This window comes from Cladophialophora yegresii, assembly GCF_000585515.1.
Source record: "Cladophialophora yegresii CBS 114405 chromosome Unknown aczIN-supercont1.1, whole genome shotgun sequence".
Taxonomy (NCBI): Eukaryota; Fungi; Ascomycota; class Eurotiomycetes; order Chaetothyriales; family Herpotrichiellaceae; genus Cladophialophora; species Cladophialophora yegresii.
In genome coordinates this window covers 3,506,247-3,534,168 of record NW_006913045.1, presented here as the reverse complement: position 1 = coordinate 3,534,168, position 27,922 = coordinate 3,506,247, and the positions used below count along the sequence as shown (strand labels likewise).

Sequence of the window (27,922 nt, the reverse complement as noted above, 5' to 3'; positions counted from 1 at the left end):
CGTGACGGAACAACTTTCTGCCGGATCCGGTCCGTGGGCTGGCCATTGTCGCTGTATCGTCGGTTACAAGGCTGCAGAAAAGAGGGGAGCCTCTGTTTCACGTCGTCTTCTCGAAGAGCGCTCAAAAGTGAACCGAGAGAGAGCAGAGGCTGCTCTATAGACACACATTGATCCGCGCTTGCCAAATCTAGTCACGAGCATGGTTGCTTGGGCATGGAGGAGACGAAGATTGAATGTAGTCATGAGTGGCTCTCCTCATGAGTATAGGCGCCGGTCGCCGCTTCGTAGGTATCCAGCTACCCTGCAAGTACCATGCTCCAATGCTTCTGCCTCCCAATCTCAAAATCCAATATGCGCCACTCGCTAATGTCGCTTTCTTCGATGATGCTTTGCCGCTTGTAATGGAAGACCATGTCTCTTGCACTTCGCCACTGATTCTTGCGTGTATCCCGTTTCAGGACAGAATCTGCACTTCATCGCCATCCTGTCCCCCCTCAACCATCCGTTCTGTGAGCAGCCTCGCAGTCCGTTCCCTCTCTCTGCCCTCTCTGCGGAATAAGTGCCAACAATCCGGCGCCTCGAGAACATATCGTCCCATCGCCTCGCGAAAGCGCTTTTTATATTCCCGTGGACTCGTCACGGTGGGCCGTCCCTTCGCCCCCCCTCCGCGGACCGGCACCAACCCACGATCTTTGATCCAGCTCTCGAGTTTCTTATCCCACGTATACGTACGTATACAGTCGATGATGCCGACCACGAGTTCTTTGCGGGCGTCATCAATGGCGACCATGAGGCTGTAATCCATCACATTCTGCCTTGCTAGGAAAAGCGTGTCGTTATGCACCGACGATCGCAAAAGCTTTTTAGAATGCTCCCGCGCGAACAAGGGGCTCTCGTAGATGAATTCAACCATGTTTTCATCTAGGAGGACTTCGCCGCGCTCGCCTGTCGCGTTCATCTTACGATTGCGCATACTTCCTTTGAGGTCGAAAATCCGGGTCGGCACACGATCGTAAAAGAGGTTCTCCATGACGAGCAGGAACCAATTGTATTCCAGACCCGTGTTCTTGTTGGTCACGATGATCTGGTAAAACCCAAACATCTTCGCAATCACAGAGGGTAGTTCATGAAAGAAGGCCTCGGACATGATCTGGAAATAATTGGGCGCGAATTTGAGGAACGACTGAGTTTCGATCGGCGACAAGGACTTGAGGATGAATCGATCGTCCAGCGTCTTCAGGAAGAGTGACTTGGTCTTGCCACCCTTCGAATCCCACTTGAGGCAGCGAGACAGCGACTCCACGAACCTGTCAGCAACACCGCATTTGCGGCGCACGGCATCGAACTGTTCGGCAAAGAACATCTTGCACAGCATTTTGGCGGGACCTTCTTGGAACTGGTATTTCAAGTGTCTCCCAGTCTTTCGGAGAAGGGAGTGCATGACGTCGGATTGATCAGCATGAACGTGCCCAATCAAGTCAGCCGCGCCATCGTCCTGTGGTGGCTCGTTTTGCATGCCGTCGAGCATTGTCTTGTAGTCTTCCGAATCCAGTGCGAATGCAATGATGGAGCTAGGTTCATCTTCCCGCACGACGATGTCGCAATCGGCGAAAATGTGTTCGGATGCTGCCAGTGGGTAGTCCAGGGCGGTCCAGCCACTCGATGACCGCTCAGCCCAAAAGTTGGTCAGCATCTTCATCAGCGAGGTCCGCTCATGTTTCGGAAGCTCTTTAAGGTCGATATCCTCTTGAGACATGCGCATCAGGTCTTCTGGAGAATCAGGTAGAAATATCTCCTCATCAACATCGCTCTCCTCAATTTCAGATGCCGCTGTTGAGGCTTGCACATCAGTCTCATTCTCCGTCGCTTCGGCTGGGGTTTCTTCGACCAGGACACCAGAGTCTTCTTCACGAGAAGCGACATCAGCCATACCCTCTGCTGTAGTTGCTGTTTTGCCCGACTCTTCGATGGGCCGTTCTTCTTCTAAGCCGAAAATATCATCTGAGTCACCTCGTTCGTCCACAGCCTCGTCCACGTCCTTGAAAACTTCGACGATGGGCTTGGAAACCGGTAAAGGGTAGACCCTTGACTGCATGGTCCTCTGTGCGCGAAGCCTTCTTTCTCGAATCCGCTCTCTTTCAAACTCGCGGCTCAACTGCTCAAAATGTTTCGCAAGGTTTGACACTCGGGACTCTTTGCGGTGTGACACGGCTCGCGGTATTAAGGACTGGCCCTTGGTGAAGGTTTTATTCTTCAAATGAGAGAATCCGAGACGGTCAGACAACCTCTTCTCTGGTATATTAGCTTCCGAGTCTCCACTCTTCGCAGACATCACGGGGCTTGGCCTGGAGAAACCGTTGATAGCATTAACGGCCGATAGAGTGTTAGAAGATGCCTGGCCCGCGTGGGAGCGCAATGTAACAGCTCCGGCAGGCTGAGAATGGGCGCGAGATAGAGATGGCGAGCTGGACTTTGCGTCTGGCACGCGTCTCGATGTCGGACTACGAACGGCACCATAAGAGCCGCGATGGAGAAGATCGACTGGAGGAGTGGGTGGAACGGGAACAGCGGCTTCCATTCTTTCGTCGTCGCCGTCGTCCGGCTCAATTATCACTGCTTTTTCTGTACCTGGCGCCGATGCCTGCTCTAGTTTCGGGCTGAGTGTGCTTTGCAGAGGCACATCTTCCACTGGTACTGTTGCTGGCTGGAGCGGCGTCGCTATGGCTAGATCCAGATGTTTGACGTCCTCAATATTTCGAGGTCCTTCGAGCACCGATGGAAGATTATCTATATCAGACTTGGTAACTTCTGTCACGGTCGCGACACTACTTTCTCTTTCCCGTGGAGGTGAAGTGGCATGCTCTTCCAACACGCTTTGAAGAAAGCTCTGCGTCTTTTCGGGTGACAATCTGCTAGGCTTCTCGATTGGCATTGTCTCGGACAGGGAATCCTTTTCGTCAATCACCTCTTCAATAGGAGGGGTGGTTGTCCCTTCATCATCAGACTTCAAAGAAGATACGGAGACATCGCGGTCGAGGAAAATCTTCTTGAGTTGCAGTGTGGCAAGCCTTCGAATATCCTTTTCTGTCGGGAAGTAATTTCTCTCAAAGTCTGCAAAAGCATCATCCCATTCAGTTACCTTCTCTTGTGTTGCGCGCACGGCAGAATTCAGTGGTATCGTTTCCCAGTATCTTGAGTTCGTATACCGTTCTTGCAGTTGTTTGATAAGACCCGCATGTTCTTCGTTGGCTTTCTTTGTCAGTCTTTCGATCTCTTCACGGCATGCGTCGGCTTTCTCAGGCTCAACCGCCTCGATGTTGATATTCTTGAGACGTAGCTTCACAGACACCATGAACTTGGTGATGCGATGCTCCATTCGACTGAAGATCTCGTTGCGGAACTTCAAGTCATTATCGACCTTCCACGTGAGCCTCATTCGGGGCACGATGATCTCCAGAAGGTCGATCGGATCATAATGCACGCGGAGGGCGAAGTCCTTATAGCCGAAATATCGGAGATGGTCCCTGTGCAGGTCATGTGGACAAATCCCAGCGCGAGCATGCAAATCCGCGCTCCAGAAGGAGAGCTCCAAGTACTTCCCAAAAGAGTACTTCCACGTGCTGGTTGACATGGGCGTGACTGTGGTCTCTACACCGCAAATCTTGCATTGACTCCACATGAGAATGACTTCCTGGAAACCACGCATCTTGGCTGGATACGGCTGCACGAAGACTGTGATCTGTGCTTCTCCGTGGACATACTGGCGATGGTGTTCATGCATTTTCTTCTCGCAGGCATCTGACGGGCATATCTCCATGGCGCGGTAGCACAAGTCTTCAACATACTGGCCGAGAGTACAATCGGCTTCGAACTCCGCTTCTGTTTCATGTTCGTTGTAAAAGCTGAAAGCCAGTAAATCCGGGCCTGAACACGGAACAGACGTTGCTGTGGACACCAGGCTGAACAACACGACGATATTTTGGTGGGCAAAAGGATCAAAGAGGTTCCGATTGCCGGAAAGATAGGTTTCCCACTGCTTCTTTTGGCTGTCGTAATTGTAAGCGGCTTTCTCGTACTCGGCGTCGTGTACTGCGTGGATGATTTCTCGAACTTTTCTGCTGGCTCCTGCAAGAGGCCGGTGCACCATTTCTGGGTGAATTAACGTGAACTTTGAATTCTTGCCCTTCTCTTCCAGGGTCTGCTCGAACGTGAGATCCTGGTCGCGTAGTCGTTTCAAGTACGCAACCCGCCTTTCTAATTCTCTCGCTCGCATGAGAAGATAAGGTTGCATGAACCTCACAAAAGGGGACGCGGAGAGGATGCGAGTCTCGTGCTTGAGAACAAGGTCTTCATAGAAAGTGGGGACAGGTATATCATCAGGAATGTGCACCGAGTCTGTGCTATCGGTTCTGGCCGCCTGAGTGAAGCGTCCTTCTTTCTCCAGAGCGATGACTTCAGCATTCGAGACGTCTCCCTGGTCAGGAAGGCGAGTATCGGTCTTCTCCGCGCCCGCGTCATTTTCTTGAGAGGTTGCTTCGTTCTTACTATTCACAATCTTTGTGACCATGTTCACTGATGAACCATTTATTTCTTCACCACCGGCATTTGGCGCGCTCGGTATCAATGCAAACTCATCACGCATCAGACAAGTCTCAAGCTTGAGGTTGTAGACGACGTAGACCATGAACTCGGTGACCCGTTTGATCTTGGACAAGGTCTCTTCATCTGCTCCCCTGAGAGCGATTGTACAGCCAAGCTGAGGCGGGCACCCGGATAAATAGACATACGTCTTCTTTCGACCCGCGGCCACGAAAGTCCTGACTTCGAAGGAGTCACAGCTTCCGAACGGATCGGCGAGCGAGGTCAACTTATCCATGGACTGTGCAACACGCGCCTGTGTGCAACGCGATACGGCTTCTAGCACCGAGGATTTGACATTGAAGATGGTCGTAATGTTCGCTTTCTCAAGCAGCTCAAGAGCAAGGCCTGATATATTTCGCTGAGCCAACAAAAGGTCGGGCTTGAGAGCAGCGATGCGGCCAACCAAGTTATTCAGGTATTCCTTTTCTTGTCTGATCACGGGATCCAGGCTCATAAAATGTGGCTCATGCCTGGAATATTCGATTGCAAAAGTGATGATCAGGATCCTCGGGTTAGTGAGAGAGCGGGCCATGCTCTTCAAAGCGACGTTCTTTGTAAAGATGAGACCACTGATGTACGCAGTGTCCCCAGGCCTTCCACCAGGGATCTTTTTTAGTTTGACATAGTTGCGGATATCAATATCGTCTCCTCCTTGAACGTCAGGATCAACGTCGTCAGTAGCTTTCAGCAGAATGGGGACAAGAGCATCCTCCCAACTTTGGACTTTGGGTACACTGGCGTCCCTGAGAAGCTGTTGGAGCATCTTGTGCACATGTTGAATACTTGCACGATTGAGCTCCATGGCTGGTGCAGCCATTCCGTGCATGGACGCACTTCGAATCATCCTCGACCGTCCACGATAGATGCTCGGCGTCTCCAAGTAGCCATCTTGAGCATCATCATGGCTTCCGGGGATGATAATTTGTAGTCTCTCCCTGGTGGTCCTTGGCGTTCCACGATGGATACTACTAGAGACGCTCAGATTGCGCTTTCGCGAACCTCTGAGCGCCTCAACATTGCGAGAGGACGTGATACTTGCCTCATCGGAATCTTTTCCCAGATTGAGGAATCCGGCGATACTTCGATCTCCGAGCCGCGAGCGACCTTTGCGTACTGCAGCTAAAAGGCCGCCAATTGCGCTCCTGTCGCTGTCATGTCCGCTACGGGACAATTTGTCCTGACTCAGAGTTTCTCCGATAGACGGTTCTTCATCGGTGGAAGGGTCATCGGAAAGATACTGTGCAAGGTCGGGATCGATGATGCTGTCTCGGTGGAAAGCTGAAGATTTGAATTCCTTGATGCCATCATCGGCGGCGCGGCGCTGGAACGGAGCTCTGTCTTCGTGATATGCTTTGAAGTTCCGTATGTGTTGGTGTTTCGAGTGGTGTCTCTTGTGAGTGTGGCCAATGGAATGGGTCGCTTTCAATGACCTCGAGGAGCTAGGTCGAGGCAGTGGCCGATCGGTTGTATCGAATTCTAGGATGGCTGAATTTCGGTTGGCACCATCGAAAGCCCGTCGTAGGGGAAAGTTCAAGGTGGGAGTGCGAGCCATCTGCTCCAGCGACTGAGAGGTGACAGATGCATTATCGTCCTCAAAGCGGGCCAAAGCGCGGTTGAGGGGTGGCGGTTCCGGGGTCCGCGGTCGCGGTGCTAGGTCATTCAAAGCCAGGTCTTCGATAGAATAATCCGATGAATCGTCATCATCATGGGACATTATAATTGATTGACACGGCTTGCAGACTCGAACAGGACTGCTTGACCCAAAGTGACTTCCGCTAATAAGGATAGTGCATTTATTATCGAAGATCTGACCACAGGTACGGCAGTGGTGCTTCCTTCGAAACGTAGTGAACTGTTCACCACAGTGGAAGCAATCTTTGGCGTTCTCGTCGCGCATCCAGAACTCCTTACTCAGCAATTTACTGCGTAGTTTGCTAATTGGCCTGGCTTGGTAAGTTCGACTTGCGAACTGGATACGGCCATCATCGTCCATGTGGTCTAGATTGGCACGTAGCACGCCAGCAGATACTGACGAATCTGATGAAGTGGTACGGGAAACATAGAAGCCTGGTAACCGTGATTGGCTTATCTTGGGGCCCAATTTATCGACCGGCCTTGACTCCGACGTCATCAAGCCAGGCGACTTGAGACCCGGGTGTTCGGTAGATCTCGCATGGGAGGCGCTTGCGGTCTTCGATGATGCTGCATTCTCGGCCAGGAGATCCAGCGGATTTATGTGTCTTTGGTGCTGAGCAACATCCTGTCTGTGAACCACCACACGAGCCGTTGGTTTCTCGGCTTGAGGAGACACAAGGATCGGAGGGCTGGTCAAGCCATCCGTGTTGCTAAAGTGGCCTTGAATTGAGGTTTGAGACAGTCCCCGCTCATGCGAAGATGACGTGCCCCGGGCATGCAGGACGGGTGAAGTGAGACTACTACTTGCTCTGTCAGAGAACGAGCTCTCCTTGGAGGGCTTTTGCAAAGCTTTCCGAAGACTGTCACTATCGGCACTGGCCGCAAGACTTCGGTGCTGTGGAGATTCAACTTCTAGTGTAGAGCCGCTCCTTGAATGGTTTGCGGAACCAGTGGCATGTATATTGACTGATGTGACGGAGGGGTCGACAATATGGGATGAAGGCTGTGGTGGACCGGTAGGCGAACGCAGTGCTGGAGTTGACGGAACCGAAGGTCTGGAGATACTGGTGGGCTTGGACGACACCTTGGAAGAGGGAGGCTCGGTAGGTGGTGTCGGGTCCGAAGCCGTCACTCGAGGCGAGGGAGCCCGGGATGTCAAGCCGGAGCTGAATTTGGACGTGGAACTGGCTCGGTCATCGACAACGGACAAGGCGGGCTGTGTTTCCTGAGACTGCTCATCCACATCTTTCGCGGCTCCGACTGTAGCCCTCAACTTGTTGTACAACCCAGATATGCCACCCTGTATTTCACTAGCCAGAGATTTGCCCTCGATATGAGATGCAGCGGTAGGAGGGTCTGTGTAGTCATTGAAGACGGTCAGGTTGTTGGACTGGGAAGCCGCGGTATGAATGTTGTTGAGGGCTTGGTTGAGGGCATCTTGATCGAGTTCGTGAGACAACGATGCCTTTGAGTCTCGGCGACGGGTCCTCCCCAGAGGAAGAAATATCGACGAGGCTGAGGGGCTGTCTCTGTCTTTGTCTTTTTGGCTGTCCTTGTCCTGGATAGTACTGGTAGGAGGCATCGTGGTTCCCTGCAATCGTCAATCTGGAGGCCTGTCGGCCGCAGTCAGACGGTTGCTGTGTTGGTATTCGAAGGGCTTCATGCTCATCGACTCATGTCGGACGGCGCTGATGTGCCACAGCAAAGAGGACACCTGCCAGCGTTGGTAGCGGCGTAGTGGATAGTACCATGTGAGTGAATGGTGAGTGCAGCGACACATCAGACCATCACCAGAGACGGGCTTAACAAATGCCATCATCGGTGGCTGATAGTGGCGTCCAGATGTGGCGTCCAGAATGTGGCTTAGTCATCCGTGCCGCGGACAGTCGCGTCAAGTTGAGCGCGTCTTTAACTACCTGAGGCGCAGCTACGAGCGTGCGGTCGTGAGCAAGATCAGTCGCACAACAGCTGCACAGACGCCACGAGCTATGTCTATTCCATCCATGCCCGGATTAAATGGACGTGCAGCAGCCGTGGTTGGTCGAGTACATTGAGTCAGGCGTCAACGCTTGGTTCCACAGACTGAGAGGTACTCTGAACAACCAGTATTCGTTTCGCAAAGTCGACCATGTCCTCCGCATCACACAAACGTCCAGACATGTCAGAACGGTCCGGCTGTTACAGGTTGGTCTCTCGACTTTCTTTCCTCCCACCTACTAAATAGCATCGTGGACAGTTACCTCAACTTGGGATTAGCGAACCTCGAGGCGAAGTGACCGATGGCGGTCACACTATCGAAGCCGTCTTCCCGAGCGACATTGCTACAGCCCGTCTCCAAGCAGGTGTGCAGTGCGGGACTGTGTTCCGCCTGACAGATCCTCGCATCCGAGTCACTGCACATGTGAATCCACCGAAGCCCCTGCTCGAAGTTGGTCAATGGGCAATGGTGGATGACCACTACCAATTTCCAGACGAGTCCGGTGTGCCTGTGATGCAAGAACAAGCTATACTGGACAGCATGGTCAGATATCAGACAGTTAAGGACCACAACTGCGCCGCCTCGACTCCCACGCCGCATGGCAGCCCACAGTCCATCGTCTCTCAGGTGCCGTTCAGTCCACGGAAGCATGCAGGAGCCGATGAAGAAGACGACGGAGACCTCTCTCAGCGCCAATTCCTTACCCAGCCCTGTCTTGCTATCAACTTGGGAGACCCACAGAGACTATCACCGCCACCGCACTCAGCTGATTCAAACCAGGCCAACGAGGTCGAGATTTTGCGGTCTTTCCAGAAGAGAGAAATGAAGCCATGCTCAAACGCTTCAAGTTTGCCTGCCTCCGAAGGGGCGAGATCTCCAACACCGCTTACCAGCCTGTCAGCTCCAATTCACTCAAACAAGCCGTCCTCTTCTGGGATTCCTGATACTGCTATCAACCATCACAAGCACGAAAACAGCAGCCCCATTGAAACCACTGAGCTCGTCGCCAACATTGATTTATCTGCGCCATCGTTGCAGAAGGCCAGATGCGAGAACCAAGTTCGGGAATGTGCGGAATTGGTCCCAGCGCCTCATATGACCCAATGTGGGAACATTCATGCACCGGCTGGATCGCTCCAACACTGGCGACTGCAGGCTCAGGAAAGGAGATATGTCCCCCGATATGTCTGCAAAATCCCTCGAGACCAAGAAGACTTCTTGAAGTCACTGCTCGAGTCTGGTGACAGCTGGCAACCACCGCTTGTCGGCCATGTACAAAGGCCAGGAGAGGTGCCACTTCCTCTGCTGGAACGGCTATGTGATGCAGCTGATAAGGAAGCCCAGAGTCCTGCAAAAGCTGTCAATCTGCCGGTACAGGGGCTCTCCCATTCTTCACACGGGCGGAATGACAACCTGGCCGAAGCCAAATCGAATGAAGAAGATTCAAGCCAGGCTGTGAGTGAATGGTCGCAAAGCCCACCCACTCAACAGCGCCGACTTAAAATGATATCATTTGAGTCCGACGACGACGCTTTGAGCGGATCAGCAGAATCACAGGTGTTGTCGCCCAGCCCATCTCCAAAACCCCAATTAACAATATTGCCCCGGGATAGTCCTCCAGTGGATCTTCGAGAGGACAGACAGCTTGTTGGTCTGGGAAGATTTGTAAGGAGCCCAGGGCACAATAGCAAAAGTCCGCATGAGGTCTCCATCAACGAGGATCATGAGGTCGAGAAGGACAAGTTCGACTCCTTCCCGGACGATGCCAGCCGCAGATCCTGGTCTCCCATTTCTCAAGTGGGCGACAAGGCCGTGCCACCTGTGGCGCAGACGCCACTGTCGGTTCGCTCGTCGGACGACCATTCAGAAAATAGGAGAGTCCACCCGGCGGACAACCCTTCCTCTTCTTCGCAGATGATAGGCAGCTGCAGTACCAAGGAAATACAAGTGAAAAGGACCCCCTATCCAGGCAAAGGCGCAACGCTATTTCCAACACCACGTAGTGATCGTATCGCCGATGAGAATCCACAGTCAAGTATTGTCCCAGGGACTTACACGTCCCCAACCCCAGGTGAATCAGCTTCCTTGAAAGGCGCAAGCGGACACTTTGAGGCTGCACTGACAGTCGAGACTGTCAAGGCTAGTGAGGCCGCCAGTGAGAGTGGTCCTGCAAGGACCGCCAGTCGATCAACAGTACAACCGATCAAGCCTCCGCACCAAGAGGAGGTTGTGAGGCCAGTAGGGCGGGGCACCTCACGACGATATTCATGTGTCTCTGGTGTCTCGCAAGGGTCTGTTCGCAGTTGTGACCAAATTGTGGCTTCGGGCGGGCTAAAAGATGTGCAAGGCCTCAGGGTAGAGTTGCCCAATCCAACGGCAGAACGGACTCGAGATGACGACTACGACCAAGCTGGGAACGCTGGTCCTCAAAGTAACGACGAGTATTTTCTTCAACAACGAAGAGACCCCGAAGTGTCCGTGGAAGAAACGAATCTAGCGACTGCGGCTACAGGGAGCTTACGAAGCCCGGCATCCATAAAAAGAAAAAGAGGTGGCTTGGGAGGGAGCAGCGCTCACGGCAAAAGACAGCGAAGGAGTTCGCAGACAACTCCCGTCGACCCGGATTACCTGGCGATATTCGAGAAAAGGAGGGCCGACCGCCGTGAGAAATTGCAGGCTATCGGCAAGCCCAGGACACTGGTGCGACCATCGACCTCGTCATCGGAATTGGACGTGGATAGCAGTAGCGGGCTACATGGGGCACCGTTGAACATTGCAGAGCAACGTCGAATACGGAACTCCACAATCGATATCCGACCGTCGTCTACACCTATTACCCGCCAATCGACCTACAGTGGGGTGTGGAATATTGAGGACCACCTTAGACCGGGTGACTCGGCTTCTCTGCATTCCCTCGCTGCCGTTGCTGCCGGGTCTGAAGGCGAGATCTTTGTCAAATATCGTGCGGCCTATCCTGACTATGAGGGCAACGCGGACGATTTTCGCAGGTCATATCATTTCATCCAAGGTGTATTGAACGACGAGCCCGACAAAATACATTCATCCCTTCTGGACGATGCAGTGTTCCACCACTACCACAGTTATCAGCCTTACAAGGAAGTGATGGGATTTGTGAAGTTTTTCAACGAGTGCGTCGAAGATCCGTCGCATTACAAACGTATTATCAAATTCACCGCCCCGGAGAGGCAAGCCCATCGCAACCAGTTGCGAAGATCGAACATGACAGCCAATAGTGTGATCGGGGCGTCGCCATCACGAAACACTCGGTCTTCACTGTCCGTCACTGCACTTCCACAGCCGCTGATGAGAGACGGGCTCGAGAAGGTGCGGAAGCAAAAGCAGTCTCTCGGGAGTATCCCCTCAGAGCCACCGCCGGGGGCGACTTTGTCGCAACAATCGATTAACGGTATTGAAAAATGGCGTGAAAACGCTGCTCCAAGAGGTTCGCCGGAGCTGGGCAGTGCAGATATCGACAGGAGCTTTCTTCAGGCTTCCAATCTAGAGAAAGCAGGAAACCTCAGTGCCCCGCCATATACGTCTCCAAAGGCCACACGTCTTCCGCCAACAACGTCGAAGCCAACAGGATCGAACCTGAAGAACCGCGCCCCCACCAGCACAGCTCAGGCGCAGCTGGACTCCTTACCAAGATCATTTGTGAGGCCACAACAGCCCTCGCCAGTGGTCAGAGCAGCTTCGGCGACTTCTACGGCACCCATTGCCTTTATTTCGCAGGCTGCAAAAGGAGAGCGGTCACGAAGGAGTTTTAGCGGAACCAATACGGCATTTACCCACTTCGAGAAAGAGTACGCTCGATTGTGCAGGGAGAAGGAAGCCCGGGACGTTGTTGCAAAGGCTAAGTCCCCAGAGAATGTTCGTGGAGTTCGTGGTGTTAGTGGCATGGGCATCGATATCTTCTCCTGGCGGAAGGGAACGCTCTCCAACAGGACTTGCGACAGTAACTCTTTCTGAGCGTTCTGAACAGGAGCGTGGATGGTTGATGAATGAGAAGACGACTTTTGACGCACAGATCATCGTATAATCCAATTCCGCGACTTGCAATAAATTGGACGTCCTTTGAAGTCCCAGTTTCAAGGGAAGAAGGTACCTACACCCGGTTGTCCTCGTGTGACCTCCTGCAACTGTCCGGGTGCCCTTTTCTTCCCAGAGCAGTGGAGTGGAAACCGTAGAGACCCCCTTTTGCGATGTAAACCCTTCGCATCACTGTCGAAGCTGAGCGGCCGAAATCCCACCCTGCCTCTACACGGTAAGTTATTGTATTTGCGCTCCGCACTTGGCTTCCGGTCGTTACTGTAAGCGCGAGCCTCGGCTCTAATATGGACGTGGTGGGACGTGGCCCGAACCGAGACAAGCAAGTTGCGGGGGTGCGATACGAGTACCAGTACGATCTGCTGGTGCTGCCACTTGCAACATCACGCGCTGCCCGTCCAGTCTCAGCGACAGTTCCTGTCCCCATCGGAACGACGAGCAGCCGCAGACAGTACTGTATCTGATCCTTGTTCCGAACCAGACCTCGAATTCGAGTCTGCACTTGTCTGTCTGCGCATCAGCAATGTCGACCGTAGCATTCGCCGCCAGCGTCACCCACGCCCTCGTCGCCGTGGGCCACACGGTAAGTTACGTTTGCGACTGTCTTCTGGTCGCCTACCCCCGTATATCCGTACATCCGAATCTCCCCTCTGAATCGACTAAACGTCCTCTTGTAGGTCCACGGCGTCAACACCTTCTCGCTCCCCCCCTTCCGCTCCCTCCCGGCCCTACTGGCCTGCTACGCCAAAGCGGGCTGGTACCAAGGCAGCGCCTTCTTCACGATCCTCGCGCTGTACACCTACCAGTTGTCGAAGAAGCCGGCCGCCACCTGGACGCAGATCGACCGTGCGATTTTGGGCATGTTGGCTGCGTGAGTTGCGTCCCGTTGGCTTTTTCCACTGGTTTTCGTGTTACTTCCGCAAGTTGACTGCCTTTTTCGACTTTTTCGACTTGCTTTGCGCAAGTTCGCTCGCTCGCTCGGGCTAACACGCGTTTCTTTGCTCTCACCTAGGGTCTATTGGGGGAGTAGTGCGTGGTATTTTAGGCATGGGGATCGGCCGACGGGGTTGGTTACGGCCCTTGGGGGGTTGGTCACTGCTGCGGCGGCGGCGCAGTAAGTAGGTCGTCTTCTAGGTACGAGGCACAGTACTGTAGCAGGTACGTACTGTACGTAGGTTGGAAAGCGGTGAATTGTCAGGACCAGGCATGCATGCATGCATGGCAAGGGCATGGCAAGCAAGTCAGACCAGAATGAAGGTGATTCGGCATGTGGGTGCGTGTCTCCGAGAGCGATGGAGAGGGTAACGGCATCTTTCGCAAACTATTGCTGCATTACAAGCAGTTTGATCGATCCCGATATCTTCACAAACCATAAATCGTAAAGCACAATTCGTATCCGCTGTCGTGACGCTGTGGTATACTCCTATCCACGCTCACCCTTGTCGTCATACATATTTCCTGCCTTGGTCACGCCTCACGCCTCATAAGGCCTCACAAGCCCGAACCCCCGATCCGTCCGCGCTCCCACTTGCCCTCCATCTTCTCGGCCTCGGCCACCCTGACGACCTCATGCGGACTCCGCGCTTCACGCACGGCCCTGCGCGCATCGCTTGTCTAGGGGTGCGAAAACGCCGCCGGACTTGACCCTTTCCAGAGCAGTGTCTTCTCCTTGGCCATGATGATGATCGTGGCGGCAGCCTAGCCGCCGAGCATACTTGCCAGCAGGGCAAGCCATCCCCGCCGGACCTTGACGTGGGGTCTGTGCTGATACGCGAAGCCCAGGGCCGTAGCAGCCCTAACTGCAGAAACATCGCGTAGCTGATCGATCTTGGCCAACCGGGAGGAGATGGCCCGGTCCGGTAGGTGGCGGAGTTTTCGCGGATGAGAAGCCGCGCCATCTGGCCGGTGCAGAGGGATTTGGGATTGATACTGCCCGCCTCCGTCTGGGCAAGGTGCTGAAAAATTGCTTGATCAAGAGGAAGCTCGGCGTCGAGTAGACGTTTGCGCTAGGGTTGTCTTTCGTGGATCCGTCGGTGAACAATGAGCGTGGTTCGAGGACGTAGGGGTTGTCGAGCGTGCGATAATGCCACGACGCGTACGTGTCTATGACTCTTTCGTTCAACCTATCGGACGAGACGGTGGTGTTGGTGCTTTCAAGATGCCGCATTCAATGGCTGCCTTGCTGAAGATGCCGTGCGTCAGGGGGAATGGGACTGCAGTGCTTGGGAGTGGGAATGCTCGGATTCCACAGAGTGTGGTGACGACGGAAAGCAGCGAGACCCTGGTATCTGCGTGGAACCGAGGCGAGCTGGCCATGTTGTTGGACGATACAGATCGTAGACAGTAGTCCCGCGGCCCCAGACGATTTTACTGCAACTGCACGGGGATGGTCGTGGTCGAGCTTCTTACCCGTTCGAGGGAGCGTGGGCGGTGCCGGAGGTGCCGCGGATCGAGGTGCTGATATCGTGGCACTGGGCACACACGCTCGGCGAGGTATACGTTTCGTGCCACGTGCAGTTACCCGTTGATCAGGATACCTTCATCTCCGGCGCGTCGACGAACCACCGATTTGGAAAAGGCGCTCGAGTACTGGAAGATGCCGGAATAGACCACTCCTATCGAACTTCTGGGGACTTCAGTCGTGTCTGGGGATGTCTGTAAGAGTAATAACACAAGCCTCTAACGGGCAGCAAACTTACTGCTGGTGGGCTACCATTCATGGCTGGTTCTTGGAATCGCTGAGGTGCCGACAGGCACTGCTCGGATTGAGTAGACAAGCAGCGCTTGGAAGGAGAAGCCAGCACCAAGGGCAGCGAGGACAATCACGGCACCGATACATGGCTTCATAGCCCACTGCTCACAAGATGTTCTCGTACACCATTGGACCTACCGAAAACGCAGAGTCCACAGAAGCAAGATTGACTCTAGAAACCCCTGGGCAGCAGACTTGAACTTCTCAGAATGTGCCAGAGGCGGACGCGGCGTCTGGAACCAGATTCATTCCAAGTAATGAGTCGCGGCAGCCACAGGATTGAGAATTCCCGAGCTGAAGGCCGTCGTAGTAAAGACCGAGACGACAGTGTTGGTGGTGAGGCCGAAAGTTTTGTGATAAAGGCCAGCACCACGGTCGAGGTCCGGTCGGGCGATTCTTTGCCACGGTAAGGGCGCGAAGAGACACGGTGCGTAGGAAGCAGCCCAGCGCCAAGGTCCATCCGAAGAACTCAAAAAGAGCCAGTACTGTATTTCTCAATGGCATCGAGCACACGATTCTTTAGGGCTCGGAAGGGCGATTCATTGCCGGCTTCCGGGGAGGACAGCCGCTGTCCGTCGGCATTGCTGATCTGGACACGGCCTTCCTTCTTGGACACGTTGGACTCGTCGCTGATGTACGCCGACAGGTTCGCTGCTGCTGCCATCCCCGCCTACGACGGCTGAGCTCCAGAATATCGGGGACGACGACGTCTTCAGCTGAGGGGCACCATGCAAGCACTCCCCATGGTATCCTGTACGTGCTTGGAAGACATCTTAGATTTTGACGGCGATGCCGGAGTGGCGTTCGTCTGGGCAGCTGGATGCGGAGCGCTTTGTACGGCCTTTGATCACTGAGGAAGGGTCACGCGAGACACGCACGCACGAGGCCCCGGACTAGCGGAAAGAAGATGTCGATAGTGAAGCGGATGCCGAAATGGGTGTTGGACACATGCAAAGTGGAAATTGGAGACACATGGCAGAAGCTGGCGCGAAGCCAAGTGCAGCCACCCGTGGTCTGGACACGAAAAGGAGCAGACTGGCACTGTTCGCTTCGAGTCCTCGCACAAGCAAGTCATTCTCCAATTGGCAGGGCGACAGCTCTGGGTGCTCGACAAGGTCTAGGGCCTCGTTAGGAGCTTTCAGCCGCCACGTTGGACAGCGTCTGCTCGCTTCTTTTCGACCTCGCTCTGCGGCCAAGCGACAGCTGAACCATGATCACGATTCTGAGTAGCCAGCGTCCTGTCCCACTGCATAATACACTACTGTGGTACTCGGAGCTGAAGCGGGTGTGTGGCCGATTCTTCCATAGCTCCTTCTGTGGGGGTGTCTTTGACTTTTTCCGACTGCCTCTGGACGTTTGTGGCTTGCGCTGCCGTAGCTGGAAGCTCCTCTTGGAAACGTCTAGATCGAAACCTTGCCGCTCTGTTGGGCGCAACATCAATGCGTGGCTCTGACAGCTGCATGGACGATGGCGTGCGGACAGCCCGTAGACCAGTGTCTTTTTGTCTCGACCGCGTGGTCCAATTTGCGGACGGTGCCAAAGGTAAGAATTGTCGAGCAGGTGAGTTCGATTAATACCTCGCCGGGCACCCCAAGCGCAATTGACCAGCTCTTTCAACCTACGGCACGCCGACCATCAACAAGCCCCATCCCGAAAATCATCGTCCAACATGGCCGGCAAAGGGCCCATCGTCACTGTGCAAGACGACGTCTCCGACTACCAGGAGAAGCAGTCGGCTCATTATCCCAATGGCAGCGTCGACCTGGCACGCCAATCCTCGAGCCCGATCAACAGACCACAAGCTCCAAGACAGCTGTCTGACAGCGATAACGAGGACTACGGACTGACACAACTCGGCCTCAAATGGCAGAGGATACGGAGGAATGTCCTCGTCCGATACATCATCTACATTGTCCCGGTTGCTATCCTGCTGGCCATCCCCATCGTTCTGTGTGCGACCGTGTACAAGGACAAGAAGATCATCAGCAAGTTCAAAACCGAGTCGCAGACACCCATCTTCTCTTCGAACATCACCTCAATCGAGCCTACTGCCGCCAACGGCACCACAACATACAACAATACTGCATCTACAGTCTACCAACAGACCACAACCACCACCGACGAGGATGGCATCCATCTGCTGGGCCTGTTCATCTGGATCGAAGTCGTCTGGGTCCTCCTGTGGATTGCCAAACTCCTGGCTCAGGCTGTTCCCATCATTTTTCAGACTGTTGGTGGTGCAATCCACACGGGCATCCGCAGATATTGGCTCGTCCTCAAGGCGGTTGAGATTCCCATCTCGCTGTTCTTCTGGGCCATCCTCTCCATTGCTTCCTGGTCCTTGATCTATGTGTTTGACAAGCCCTTCCACGCCAAGCATGCCGGCAACATCAAGTGGCTGCACACCCTACATAATGTCCTGAAGGCCACCGTCGGCGTCACAGCGCTATACCTGGTCGAGAGGATGCTCATCCAGATGGTCAGCGTCAGCTACCACGGCAAGCAATTCTACGACAACATCAAGGAGCTCAAGACTCTGAGCCGCGCCATCGAGACCATGTACGATGTGTCGCGACAGAGGTTCTGTGACAACCATCAGCGCTTCCTCGAAGACGACCTCGATATCCACGATACCAAGGGCTACCGAAAGGACCGACATGGCCGGCTCCGGACCAAGGATCAGTCGACCGCCGAGTTCATGTCCAACCTGAGTAGCACCGCCGACAAGCTGACCGCGGTGGTCGGTTACTTGGTCAGCGATATTGCCGGGAAGCAAGTCCTTATGCCGACTGCGTCAGGTCCCATTGTCGAGGCAGCCCTCGAAAGGCCCGTCAGCGCTGAAGCCCTTGCCCGGCGGATCTGGAACTCCTTCACCAACTTCGGCGAGACGAAGCTGGACCAGACCGCCATCACCACCATGCTGGGGGCTGGACGGGAGGCGCAAGCCGTGTATATCCACTCCAAAGTTGACGCCGACGAGAACGGCGACGTCACGCTGGAAGAGATGGTCGAACTCGTCAAGAAGGTGGCCTCTGACCGCCAGACCATCTGGGAAGGCGCCAACAACGTCAAAGACGCCATCAAGGTGCTGGACCGCGTGCTCGGCGTCTTTGTCTTGATCTTTGTCTTCCTCATCTACGCCGCGTTCTTCTCCGACTACCTCGCCAACCACTACACGCAGATCTGGTCCGCCTTCACCGGGTGCTCGTTCCTCTTCGCCAGCACGGCCGGCGAGCTGTTCGCCGCCTGCATCACCGTCTTCATCAAGCACCCCTACGATGTGGGCGACCGGATCAACGTCAACGACACGGAGATGGACGTCGTCAAGATCTCCCTCCTGTACTCGGTCTTCCGCGAGGTCAACTCCAAGCAGATGGTCCAGATCCCCAACAGCGTGATCAACGGCGTGTGGATCAAGAATCTGACACGATCCAAAGAACTCCGCGAGCAAATCACCCTGAACGTCAATGTCGGGACTTCGTTCGACGACATCGAGACCCTGCGTGGCGAAATGCTCACCTTCCTCGCCGAGAACAAGCGCGATTTCATGCCCGAGCTGGAAATCCAGCTGTTCTCCATCGCCGACCTGTCCAAGCTGGAGCTCCGCATCGAGTTCCAGCACAAAGCCAAGTTCGCGTCCGACCACGTCCGCGCCCAGCATCGCTCCAAGTTCATCTGCGCGCTATTGACGGCCGTGCGGAAGGTGCCCATCGACGGTCCTGGCGGCTCGGGTCCCGGCTCCGGGTCGATGGAGTCGCCGACCTATAGCGTGACCATTACGGACGACATTGCCCAAGCCGCAAGGGCCAAGTTCGACGACGAGAAGGACAAGAAGAGGATGCACCCCAAGAAGCAGCCGGCCGAGAGCGAGATCGGCGTCGCGGTCGGAGGGCCCGTAGGTAGCACCGGTCTGCAAGTCATGCCCAGCACGGCGAGGAGCCGAGTAGGTGGCGGTCCAGGATCTGACGACTTTTCAAACATTTCTTCGCATCGGTGAGGACGAGCCTTGAGGCGATGATATATCCATGAGCACATTCTGTCACAGTATCCACTTTAAGCAAGGCGAATGAAGGCGAACTGACTGGCTGTTCATGTTTTGGGAAGAGGTATCAGGGAGAGATGTTTTCAAGGTCGAAATTCATGATCGACCAGATTAATGGCAAACAGAACATATTTCTAGGAAAACAAATACAGTCAGATGCTGAACGCAATAATGGCTGAGTGGCATCAGAGACTCTGCGCCTGTATCCGTAGGTGATTCAGCGGGCGAGCTGGCCGATGTCTAATAGTGTCAGCAGCGAGTAATTTTGGTGGCCCCGGTAGCTGGCAGAGGAGCCGTTGGTGTGTTGTACGCTGTACCTAGGTACCTACCTGGGTAGGTAGGCGAGCAGGCGTCAGTGGTAGGTAAGTGCATGATGATTGGTGGGTGATTAGCACCTACAGAATTGGTTTAGTTTGGACGCCGATTCTTATGTCATCAGCCGAGGCTCTCGCTTCAACTCCAAACGAGCCTTAGCGATCAAGTCCCATCAAGTTACTCCCTACAAACATCAATGCTCTCTAATATCGTACATTCAGCGCGACCGTGAACCAAGGACTCAGCCTTCCCAAATTTAGTAGCCCTAATATCAGCGGCTGTCATATTAGCCGGAACTGGCCGGTCAGGACAGTACAGTCCAGGACAAAAGTGGCCTTGATTCATCCACCTGCCTGAGAGTCTTCCATTCAACATCCCACCCATCAACGACCAGAACTGAGTACATCCACACTCACGTGGAGTCAATCCTACACGCGCGCTCATCCGACCCCAGTCCGCTGACCGCGCAGCGATGCTCGGACTAGACATCGCTTCAAAGCGGAAACGCAAACTATCAGACTATCCATACCGCCTGGAATATCGGTTAAGATGGTAAGTGAGATGTGAAAGTACGCACGTACGCACGTACGCAAGTCGGTCTTTTGGAGTGGTGGTGGCACTGTAACTGGGGGCGCAACCCGAGCCAAGCCGAGGTGCGAGAGAGGATGAAGAAACAGCCCTCCTTCTCCTCCATCACAATCATGATCCTGCTGCCCGTCCTTTCTCCGTCCGGGTAGGGTGGCCTTGGACTAAAAGAGTACATTCTCCCCGCAGGAACGACAACGACGTCTTCGGCCACATGAACAACCCCCTGTACGGCGTCCTCTGCGACAGCATCGCCAACCAGTTCCTCATCGAGCGGTGCGGCTACGCCATGAACAAGTCGCCCCACAGCGCCATCATCGCAAACACCTACTTTGACTACTTCGGCAGCGTCGAGTACCCGGGCATGGTGGACGTCGGGCTGCGCGTCGCCCGCCTGGGCACCTCGAGCGTGGTGTATGAGGTCGGGGTGTTCAAGCGGGGCGATGACGCCGTCAAGGCTGTGGGCGGGAGTATGCATGTGTGGGTGGTCAACGAGGGGGGCGTGCTGGGGAGGCCGGCCAAGGAGGGTATTCCTGAGCGGGTGCGGCGCGAGTATGAGACGTTGATGGAGGGGGAGGAGCAAGAAAAGCAGACGGGGAAAAGGGAGGGAGCAAAGCTGTAATTGTAGACTGCTTGATTGTGCGTGCACAAAAGGACGTGGTTCCGCGAGAGAGACTCTGACTGCTGACTGCTGACTGCTGAGTTCTTGATTGACGTCGTCTTTCGTGCTGCGCTCTCTACCACACCCTCACCTCACCCTCAACCATTTCCCAAGTCGCTTGCTCAGTCGTTCGCTCGCCTCCACACGTCCAAACACGCCGCGTTGAACGCCTCAGGAAACTCCCACATGCAAGCATGTCCACCCTGCGTACTCACAAACACACTCCCTTCAATCAAGGCATGCAACTCGCGCGACAACCCCACGGGGATCAAAATGTCTGCCTCGCCGACAAGGACCACAACCTGCATCCCCTTGCGGTTTCCCCCTTTCCCACCTAACCTCCCAACCACCCCCCGCGTATCGAACGAGGTAATAACATTCAACTGCGCGAGATAACTCCGCAGACCCATATCGCTATCAATCTGCGCCATCTCGGCCTCCATAGCTGCCACGTCTTCGCGCCTCCTCTCGTCCGCGAAAAAGGCAGGCGTGAAGGCCCAGAGCGCCACGTCGCGCATCACGTCCGCGACACTCATCCGTTGGGCCATGTCGCGCCAGAGCGCGAACATGCGGCTGCAGAACGGGCCGGGGGCGGCGTACGTGCACGCTAGTGTGAGTGTTAGGATTTCGCTCGCCCTCCCAGTCTCAGTTTCGCCTGCGCTCTCAGTTTTGCCCCCGCCGTCGACGCAACCCGGAAGACAGTACGTCAGGGCGTACGTCTGGGCGATCATCCCGCCCATGCTCACTCCCAGGACGTGGTACGGCTTGGGCACATGTAGAGAAGTGATCAACTGCCGCAGATCCGACGCCATGGTGGCGGCGGTGTAGACTTCATGGTCTGCCACAGAGCGGGACGATAGGCCGATGCCGCGGTTGTCGTACGTGAGGACCGTGTATCCTGCTGTTGTGAAGGCGGGGACTTGAGTCGCCCAGGTCTGTTGCGGGTCGGCGAGGCCGTTGATGAGGATGATCCATGGTTGAGGCGGGTCCACAGGGGTCGCGGGTTGGTGGATCGTGTAGTTGATCTGGATTGTGTCGGATATGTGGTGGGATGGCATTGTGCAGGTGAAGTGGCAAGAGGCGGCGAGGAGAAAGAGCGCTGTTGTTGCACAGCGCCACTACCAGTACCGATACCAGTCCCCCGTGCTAGCGGTGTTTGCCTCGTCACGAGGCTTGCAGGAACTTGAGTACAGGAGGCGTTGTAGATTTCTCCTGTATCAATGGGACATTGTTGTTCAGTCGAAGGCACTTAGCTCAATGGGCCATAGGGACGAGGTTGGATGCACGGAGTGTCACAATGTCGACTGACACCAAGGCTGACTACTCTGATAGCCCATCTGCCTGGCAGAGGGAGACGCACCTTTATGAACAACGAAGTTGTCATGATCCTTGGGCAATGGGAATGGAAATGTCGCTGTTTTCCGTCAAGCTGACAACTCCGACAAGGCTGGAATGGGAGAAATGGGGGTATCTCGCAGTATCATAAGCATCCATTCCTCCACCTCATCCCGGCTGGCTGGGGCAGAAACGCTCGACATGCCTCCCTTGCTTCGATTCCCGATATTGCATCGAAACCGAACTCAGTAACAGTAACACGCCAAACGCCTTTGCAAACATCACCCGAAGGGCTCATCTTAATCTCATAGAATTGTCTTAATCAGTGCCCGTCCTGTACACCGAATCCTGTCAAGCCACCCGTTCTAAAATGCCACTGATGAAACGAATTCTTTTTCTACTGATCCTGGTCAAGTTTCTGGACGTTTCCTTCATCATGACCACCACTCGTCCAAGTATGGCTCCAGTAGGTAATCGCGTAACTGGGCCAATGATCTGTTGCCAGTAATTGTTTACACCTCTCGGCACTGAAGTCGTTCTTTGTCGCCCAGCAGATCTCCCGAAACGCCTCGCCGTCGCGCTCCCAAGAATAAGGGTAAACGTACTGAAATGGCAGCACTTCGACAGAGTGTTTCAGGCCCTTGCGTGGGGTAAATTGTTTAGCGGTTGGGTTCTTAGCCACATGCTTGTCGAGGGCTTCTCCAACCCATTTACCTTCAGGTTCGTTGTACTCGTTGATCATGTCGTAGAGTTTTCCAGGCCCAGTAGCACCCTCAACCGAGTCGGTATCACCGTCGCTGATCTGTTTCATGACAGACTCCAATACGATCAGGAAGAAAGGGTGGCCCGGAGTAGATGCCATCCATGCATTGGGAATCGAGTTTGAGGAGCCCGGGTCGGTACCCATGCGACCAAAGAACGCTTTTCGGCCACTTTTCGGCAGATTGGGTGTCTGCGATTTAGGTTGCCCATGCTTGATGGTAGATACGTTGTATTCGGCAAACAATTGATCGTGAGGTCGTAAGCATTCGACGTCCAGATCGGCATACAAGCTGTATACCGGTTAGCTTCCACATGTGCGACTCGCAGAGATCGATGTTCTCACCCGCCAAACATGTACATGTATAGATTCCGCACCAGGTCTGCACGATATATCACCCCCGGCAGTCCCAGATATGTCTTTAGCAACCATGGAAAGTGCGTCCTGACCAACTCTTCATTGTCTTCATCCGTCCACAGCACCCATTCCCAGTCGGGGTGCTGCTGTCTGCACGTCGCGCTCCACCGCTCGAATTTCGCAGGGAGCTCTGTCGAGGACCAGCTTTGGTGCATAAGCTTAGGCATCGCTTGTAGGTCGCGGGAGATCGGTCTCTTCATCAGATCCACCGGTCTCAGTGCCTTCGCCTGCTTCTTGTGTGAATGTCTCCACGAACTCGTATGAGAGATGTAGCCGGAGTTGGTACTGTTGGTTCCAAGGGTACTGCCCATTGCTGTAGGGTCGTAGGTCGATCCGGTCAGGTATATGATGGCGAGCGCCGCCAGCACAAGGCATGCAATCCATCGTAATGACCTTCGCGAGCCATAGATCTGCTGTAGAGGGCCTCCGTTCCGAGACGGGCTTGAGTCCATATTTCCCATGGTACGAGGGGAGAGACGACCGACAGGCACAAGGCTTCGAATTATGTGTCGGAAACTCTTCGTAAGTGTCGATCGGAGGGCATGCTAAAAGGAAGAACAACGAAAAGAGCGGCTGAGGTCGCGACGAATGCTCCAACAGGAAGGGAGCAGCTGCGGCTACACCTGCTGCATCAAGGGATACTCTTCAGCTCAACGGCAAAAGCAAGGGTGACGCCAAGTGTGGTATCCCCCATCTTTCGTGGCTTTGCTGGGCTCGACTCTGGCCCGAGTAGGACAAGCCTCAGGGGTTCGTGCGGCGGAATAACTGGTCGAGGTCTCGGCTCGCGTATGAAATGCACGGTCGGGTCCAGCTGGTCCCAGACGAGGATGCGGCGTGCCGATACCATTCGCCGATTCCACCAGAGACTCACCAAAGTCGGTCGTTTGGAGATCTGAGAAGAGAGGACGCATACTGGGTACGCCCGTGATCTATTGTCATTCGGACGCAGATCTGGAGAGATGACAGACAAGCTCGCTCACTCTGGCCTCAGGTGAGGCTTGGTCCGCAAGGGCGCATCCCCAAGTCCCTGACCCCTGCGCCAACGCTCAGGGCTCGGAAATCGCCGTGGCGCAAGCCTAAATGAACAAATGAAGCATGCAGGGCCGCCGGGGCACTACCTTGTACTTAGTAATGCCGCCTAGCCTATTTTACCTATCGATAACACCTCGCGCTCCTCGTGGTTTGTGACGCGTCTGGTATCCTCGGCCACTCCAAGGTCCCCATTATGGAAAGTCAGAATGGTTCCGGCTGTCTACAATATTGGATTGGAGTACTGAAAAGCGAGTCTGAAGATCTTCAACCAAGCAAGTAGCTAAAAATTGTTTTATTAGTCTTGTTCGATTGCACGGGTGGTCTACCCACAAATGCACCCATTCGCTCGTTGCGTTTCGACTGGAGCCGCAAATCTGACGGCTCTGAAAATGTGCCAATTCAACAGCATTCTTAAAATTCTGACCGCATTTCCCGACGAGCGTGTGACGACTGGATGCGACGCCTGCGTACCAGCTTGCTGAAACACTCTGATAAAGCATCTCCATGCAGTTCTGGGACCATCACACTCGCACACGAAGTATGCGGTGTTTCTGGATCTTGCTCAGGCTAGGAAGTGCTCGAGCCCGCTTCGCCTCAGAGTTTGGTTCCGGATGATATGCGGTATCCAGTAGGCTGGTGAGTTGAGGTCGAGGACCCTGTCTCTGTAGTTAGGCCACACCAGTTGTTTTCGCCGTTGATAGGGAGGCATTGATAGATGGGCCCGTTAAACTGCAATAAGTGGCCCGTCCTGTATGCCTTCAGTCTTCACCCCACCTCAGGCACGTCTTCGGGTTCTAGAATCTCGACATGGCCGACTGCACTACCGATCTCTGCAATGCTCCTAGGCGGCGAGATGTCGGGATACCTGCTGTCGAAAATCTCCTTCCCTTGAAGCAGGTTTGGGATGTTCTGACGCATAGGATAAACCAGATGTAGTGACTGGCCCGCTTCGACCTGTCTCCCCTCGTCCGGGCCATAACCAATGTCGCTCCACTTGGCCGTATTGGCGGTCGGTCGAGATACCCCAACAAGTTGCGGCCACGGTGATATGCAAGTGAAGTTGTACTCTTTATTCTTGCACAGGCCGGCCAGACCCCAGTCAATCGGACTGTTGTATGGGACCATTGACATGTGGTAAAGAGCTTTCCGTGCGCCTTTTTGGGAGATGGCATATCCCGCAGTACACACTCCTCCCTCGGAATGGAAGACTATCCTTGTATGATTTCCACCATTGGGACCCTTTTCCCAGGGGGTCATCTTGGGCTGATCGACATTGTCATGCCGAAACTGCGGTAGTTCAGTGGTAGGATCGTCGGGAATGACGAAAAAGCGACGGTTGTCGTCAGGCAGCACCCATGTACCGCAATGGCCGATCCACAGAACGTCCCAATCATCGCCGTAGGGAGAATGAGGTGTCGCATTCTCGGTCGTGTTCATGATGAACCTTGATCCTCTGGCGAATTGTACGAGTTGCTGCTTGATCGCTACGTCCCAGTCGGCATCGTCTTCGAAAATCAGGGCGGTAGACACCTGGTCATGCACCATATGTTGATAGACATTCATATGTGCGCGCCAACATCCAATCACATTACCCGACTGGTCCATTGTCTGTGATGTAGTTAGGAAGATGTGCGATTCGATGTATTCGATAGGAGACACGCACATGGGGTAGAGCCTTCGGGGGTACTTCGTGTCCATAGACTCCATCCACCTGCGTATATGAGATGTCCGAGAACGCTGCCTGCATCGCAAAAGCATCCTGCTTGTCCGTTCTCGCAGGAAGCGAAATCATGTATATCTCTTGAAAACCTAGCGTCTCATTTTGCACTTGGTATATAGAATCATCGAGATAGCTCGATTTGGTAGCTGGCTTCGTGTTCGAGGCGGCGGGAGTGGCAGCAGGAAATTCGACGACATCTTGCCAGGTGGGAGTAGGTGCATGGAAGGATGTGTAGAACAAGATCAGTGCAACAACGACGCCGACGACGACGAAGTTGAGCCGCGCTGGCCAAGGAAACAGCATCGCGCCTGTCGAGAAGGGGAGGCAGTATAGTGGAACGGTGACTCGCCGAGTGAGTGGTCAACCTGGCGTCCTCTGTTCGTCGTCCCCTTCGCGCAGTGAATTCTCGCAGTTTTGTCACTCGATCTTCTCATCAAGATCGTCGACTCTGCCCAGCCAAGGCAAGCCCCACAAGACACATGAGACCTTGTCGCCTACCAACCGCATGGTTTTTCAAGTGCGCATCGAGACTGGCGAAGCAGCAAGGAGCGAAACCAGCAGTGTCTCTACCATAAATCCGCCAGAAGCGGTTTCGCTGCGGTTGCCGGCTATGCCCCTTGCAGACAAGCCCGCTTGGTCGTTTTCGGACGCCCTACAGTAAGTTGGAGGGGGCAGTGCCCGGTCACGCCGGATGCAGCGGCGTACCCCAATTTCGGGCGGAAACACACATCCGCATTGTACAAGGACGAGTACAAAGTACGAGGTAGTTACTCGTGGGCGCCGATCAGATCAGTGGTCTGCATGCGGTGCATTGTTGTTTTCGACTCGACGTACCACTAAATAGGCATGTTCTTCGGCTCTACTGGGAAGACCGCTGGGAAACGTTAATGCTCAGCGTGACTTGTGAAGTCCCGCAAGTGTCATGAAGCAGAAGCGGACTCGGGGAAGCTTTGGCCAATTTCGGATTCCAGTGTAATTGATGGGGTGACCGATCAGTCTATGCGTACACAGCGTTGGTCAGCCGCCGACAGGTGGCAAGCCGAGGAGACACCATGAAGGCCCATCATCGTATACGAGCACTTTGTCCTTCTATCAGGAAGCAAGGGTTGCGGTGATTGAGCAGAACGCAAGAAACACCTGCCTGCAGCCGACACCATTAGTCGTCGACACTGCGCAGAGCTGGGCTGCAGGAAGTTGACATATCACGTGATAACGTTCCTCAACGCCCTGACAGAGAGGATTTCCAGGGTTCGTGTCAGAGAGCCAGGTTGGAGCTGTAGAGGTCTCTCCTCAACTGCGAAGCTTGTCCATGGGTTAATGCACAATGGCGTCTCTGCAAGTTTTACAGGGCAAAAGTCTGCACCGGTTTCTCCGTCGAAGCTCACCTCTCGATACGCGGACCAAGTATGTACATGGACTTGTTACAAATTAGGGAACCCTAAGAAAAAGGATCCATGCGGGGATGCGCGACAATAATCACGAGTCACCAGGGCTACTGTAGAGCCGCCTACCGGCTAGGCCAACCGCCGCTACAAAAGCTTGGCTTCAGCCCCTGTGCCTGAAGATGCCAAAGCTCCTTCCACTTTGCCATCTCTTCTCGCCTCCTGGTTTCACAACCGATTGCCATCTGCATCTCCCGGTGCCAGTCCCCCATTCAGAAATAACCATGTGTCCAGGCTATGCACCAGGTCACCTGGCTGAAGTCCATTCGACCAGTCCCTCCGTACCTCCTGTTTCAGCTCAAAGTCCAAGACCTTGGCCATGCCACAACGGATTTCAGCCAACACAGCTTTCCCGTTAGATGGCGTTACTTGGCCGCCGAAACATCCATGGCATTTTCCCAGGATGTCATCCGCACTATCCCTAGTTGGGTATTCATTTCTCTCAGCCGTACGGAGTGAGCACCAGAAGCATCGCCGTTGTACCCAATGCGTGGCTACACTAACCCGACACGCCTTGGGGACCTTTTTTTGTGCCCATG

At 54.4% G+C, this 27,922-nt stretch overlaps 8 protein-coding genes across 8 annotated transcripts; 4 read left to right on the top strand and 4 right to left on the bottom strand.

The window, feature by feature from the left end:
- Positions 1-454: 454 nt before the first annotated feature.
- Positions 455-7,858, bottom strand: A1O7_01268 (1-phosphatidylinositol-3-phosphate 5-kinase; the record flags this gene model as incomplete). The annotated part of the gene is made up of 1 exon (XM_007755306.1): positions 455-7,858. The coding sequence occupies one exon, from the start codon at positions 7,856-7,858 to the stop codon at positions 455-457; it is 7,404 nt and encodes a 2,467-aa protein (XP_007753496.1).
- Positions 7,859-8,292: 434 nt separating this feature from the next.
- On the top strand, positions 8,293-12,244 carry A1O7_01267 (uncharacterized protein; the record flags this gene model as incomplete). Its single annotated transcript, XM_007755305.1, has 2 exons — positions 8,293-8,460; positions 8,513-12,244. 2 exons carry the CDS (start codon positions 8,293-8,295, stop codon positions 12,242-12,244), a joined length of 3,900 nt encoding a protein of 1,299 aa, XP_007753495.1.
- Positions 12,245-12,845: 601 nt separating this feature from the next.
- On the top strand, positions 12,846-13,197 carry A1O7_01266 (uncharacterized protein; the record flags this gene model as incomplete). The annotated part of the gene is made up of 2 exons (XM_007755304.1): positions 12,846-12,905; positions 13,000-13,197. The coding sequence occupies 2 exons, from the start codon at positions 12,846-12,848 to the stop codon at positions 13,195-13,197; spliced, it is 258 nt and encodes an 85-aa protein (XP_007753494.1).
- Positions 13,198-16,743: 3,546 nt separating this feature from the next.
- On the top strand, positions 16,744-19,071 carry A1O7_01265 (uncharacterized protein; the record flags this gene model as incomplete). Its single annotated transcript, XM_007755303.1, has 1 exon — positions 16,744-19,071. The coding sequence occupies one exon, from the start codon at positions 16,744-16,746 to the stop codon at positions 19,069-19,071; it is 2,328 nt and encodes a 775-aa protein (XP_007753493.1).
- Positions 19,072-20,230: 1,159 nt separating this feature from the next.
- Positions 20,231-20,638, top strand: A1O7_01264 (uncharacterized protein; the record flags this gene model as incomplete). Its single annotated transcript, XM_007755302.1, has 1 exon — positions 20,231-20,638. One exon carries the CDS (start codon positions 20,231-20,233, stop codon positions 20,636-20,638), a length of 408 nt encoding a protein of 135 aa, XP_007753492.1.
- Positions 20,639-20,799: 161 nt separating this feature from the next.
- Positions 20,800-21,735, bottom strand: A1O7_01263 (uncharacterized protein; the record flags this gene model as incomplete). Its single annotated transcript, XM_007755301.1, has 1 exon — positions 20,800-21,735. The coding sequence occupies one exon, from the start codon at positions 21,733-21,735 to the stop codon at positions 20,800-20,802; it is 936 nt and encodes a 311-aa protein (XP_007753491.1).
- Positions 21,736-22,409: 674 nt separating this feature from the next.
- On the bottom strand, positions 22,410-23,641 carry A1O7_01262 (uncharacterized protein; the record flags this gene model as incomplete). The annotated part of the gene is made up of 2 exons (XM_007755300.1): positions 22,410-23,064; positions 23,118-23,641. The coding sequence occupies 2 exons, from the start codon at positions 23,639-23,641 to the stop codon at positions 22,410-22,412; spliced, it is 1,179 nt and encodes a 392-aa protein (XP_007753490.1).
- A 1,345-nt stretch (positions 23,642-24,986) lies between these two features.
- On the bottom strand, positions 24,987-26,244 carry A1O7_01261 (uncharacterized protein; the record flags this gene model as incomplete). Its single annotated transcript, XM_007755299.1, has 2 exons — positions 24,987-25,829; positions 25,885-26,244. The coding sequence occupies 2 exons, from the start codon at positions 26,242-26,244 to the stop codon at positions 24,987-24,989; spliced, it is 1,203 nt and encodes a 400-aa protein (XP_007753489.1).
- Between the last annotated feature and the right edge of the window lie 1,678 nt (positions 26,245-27,922).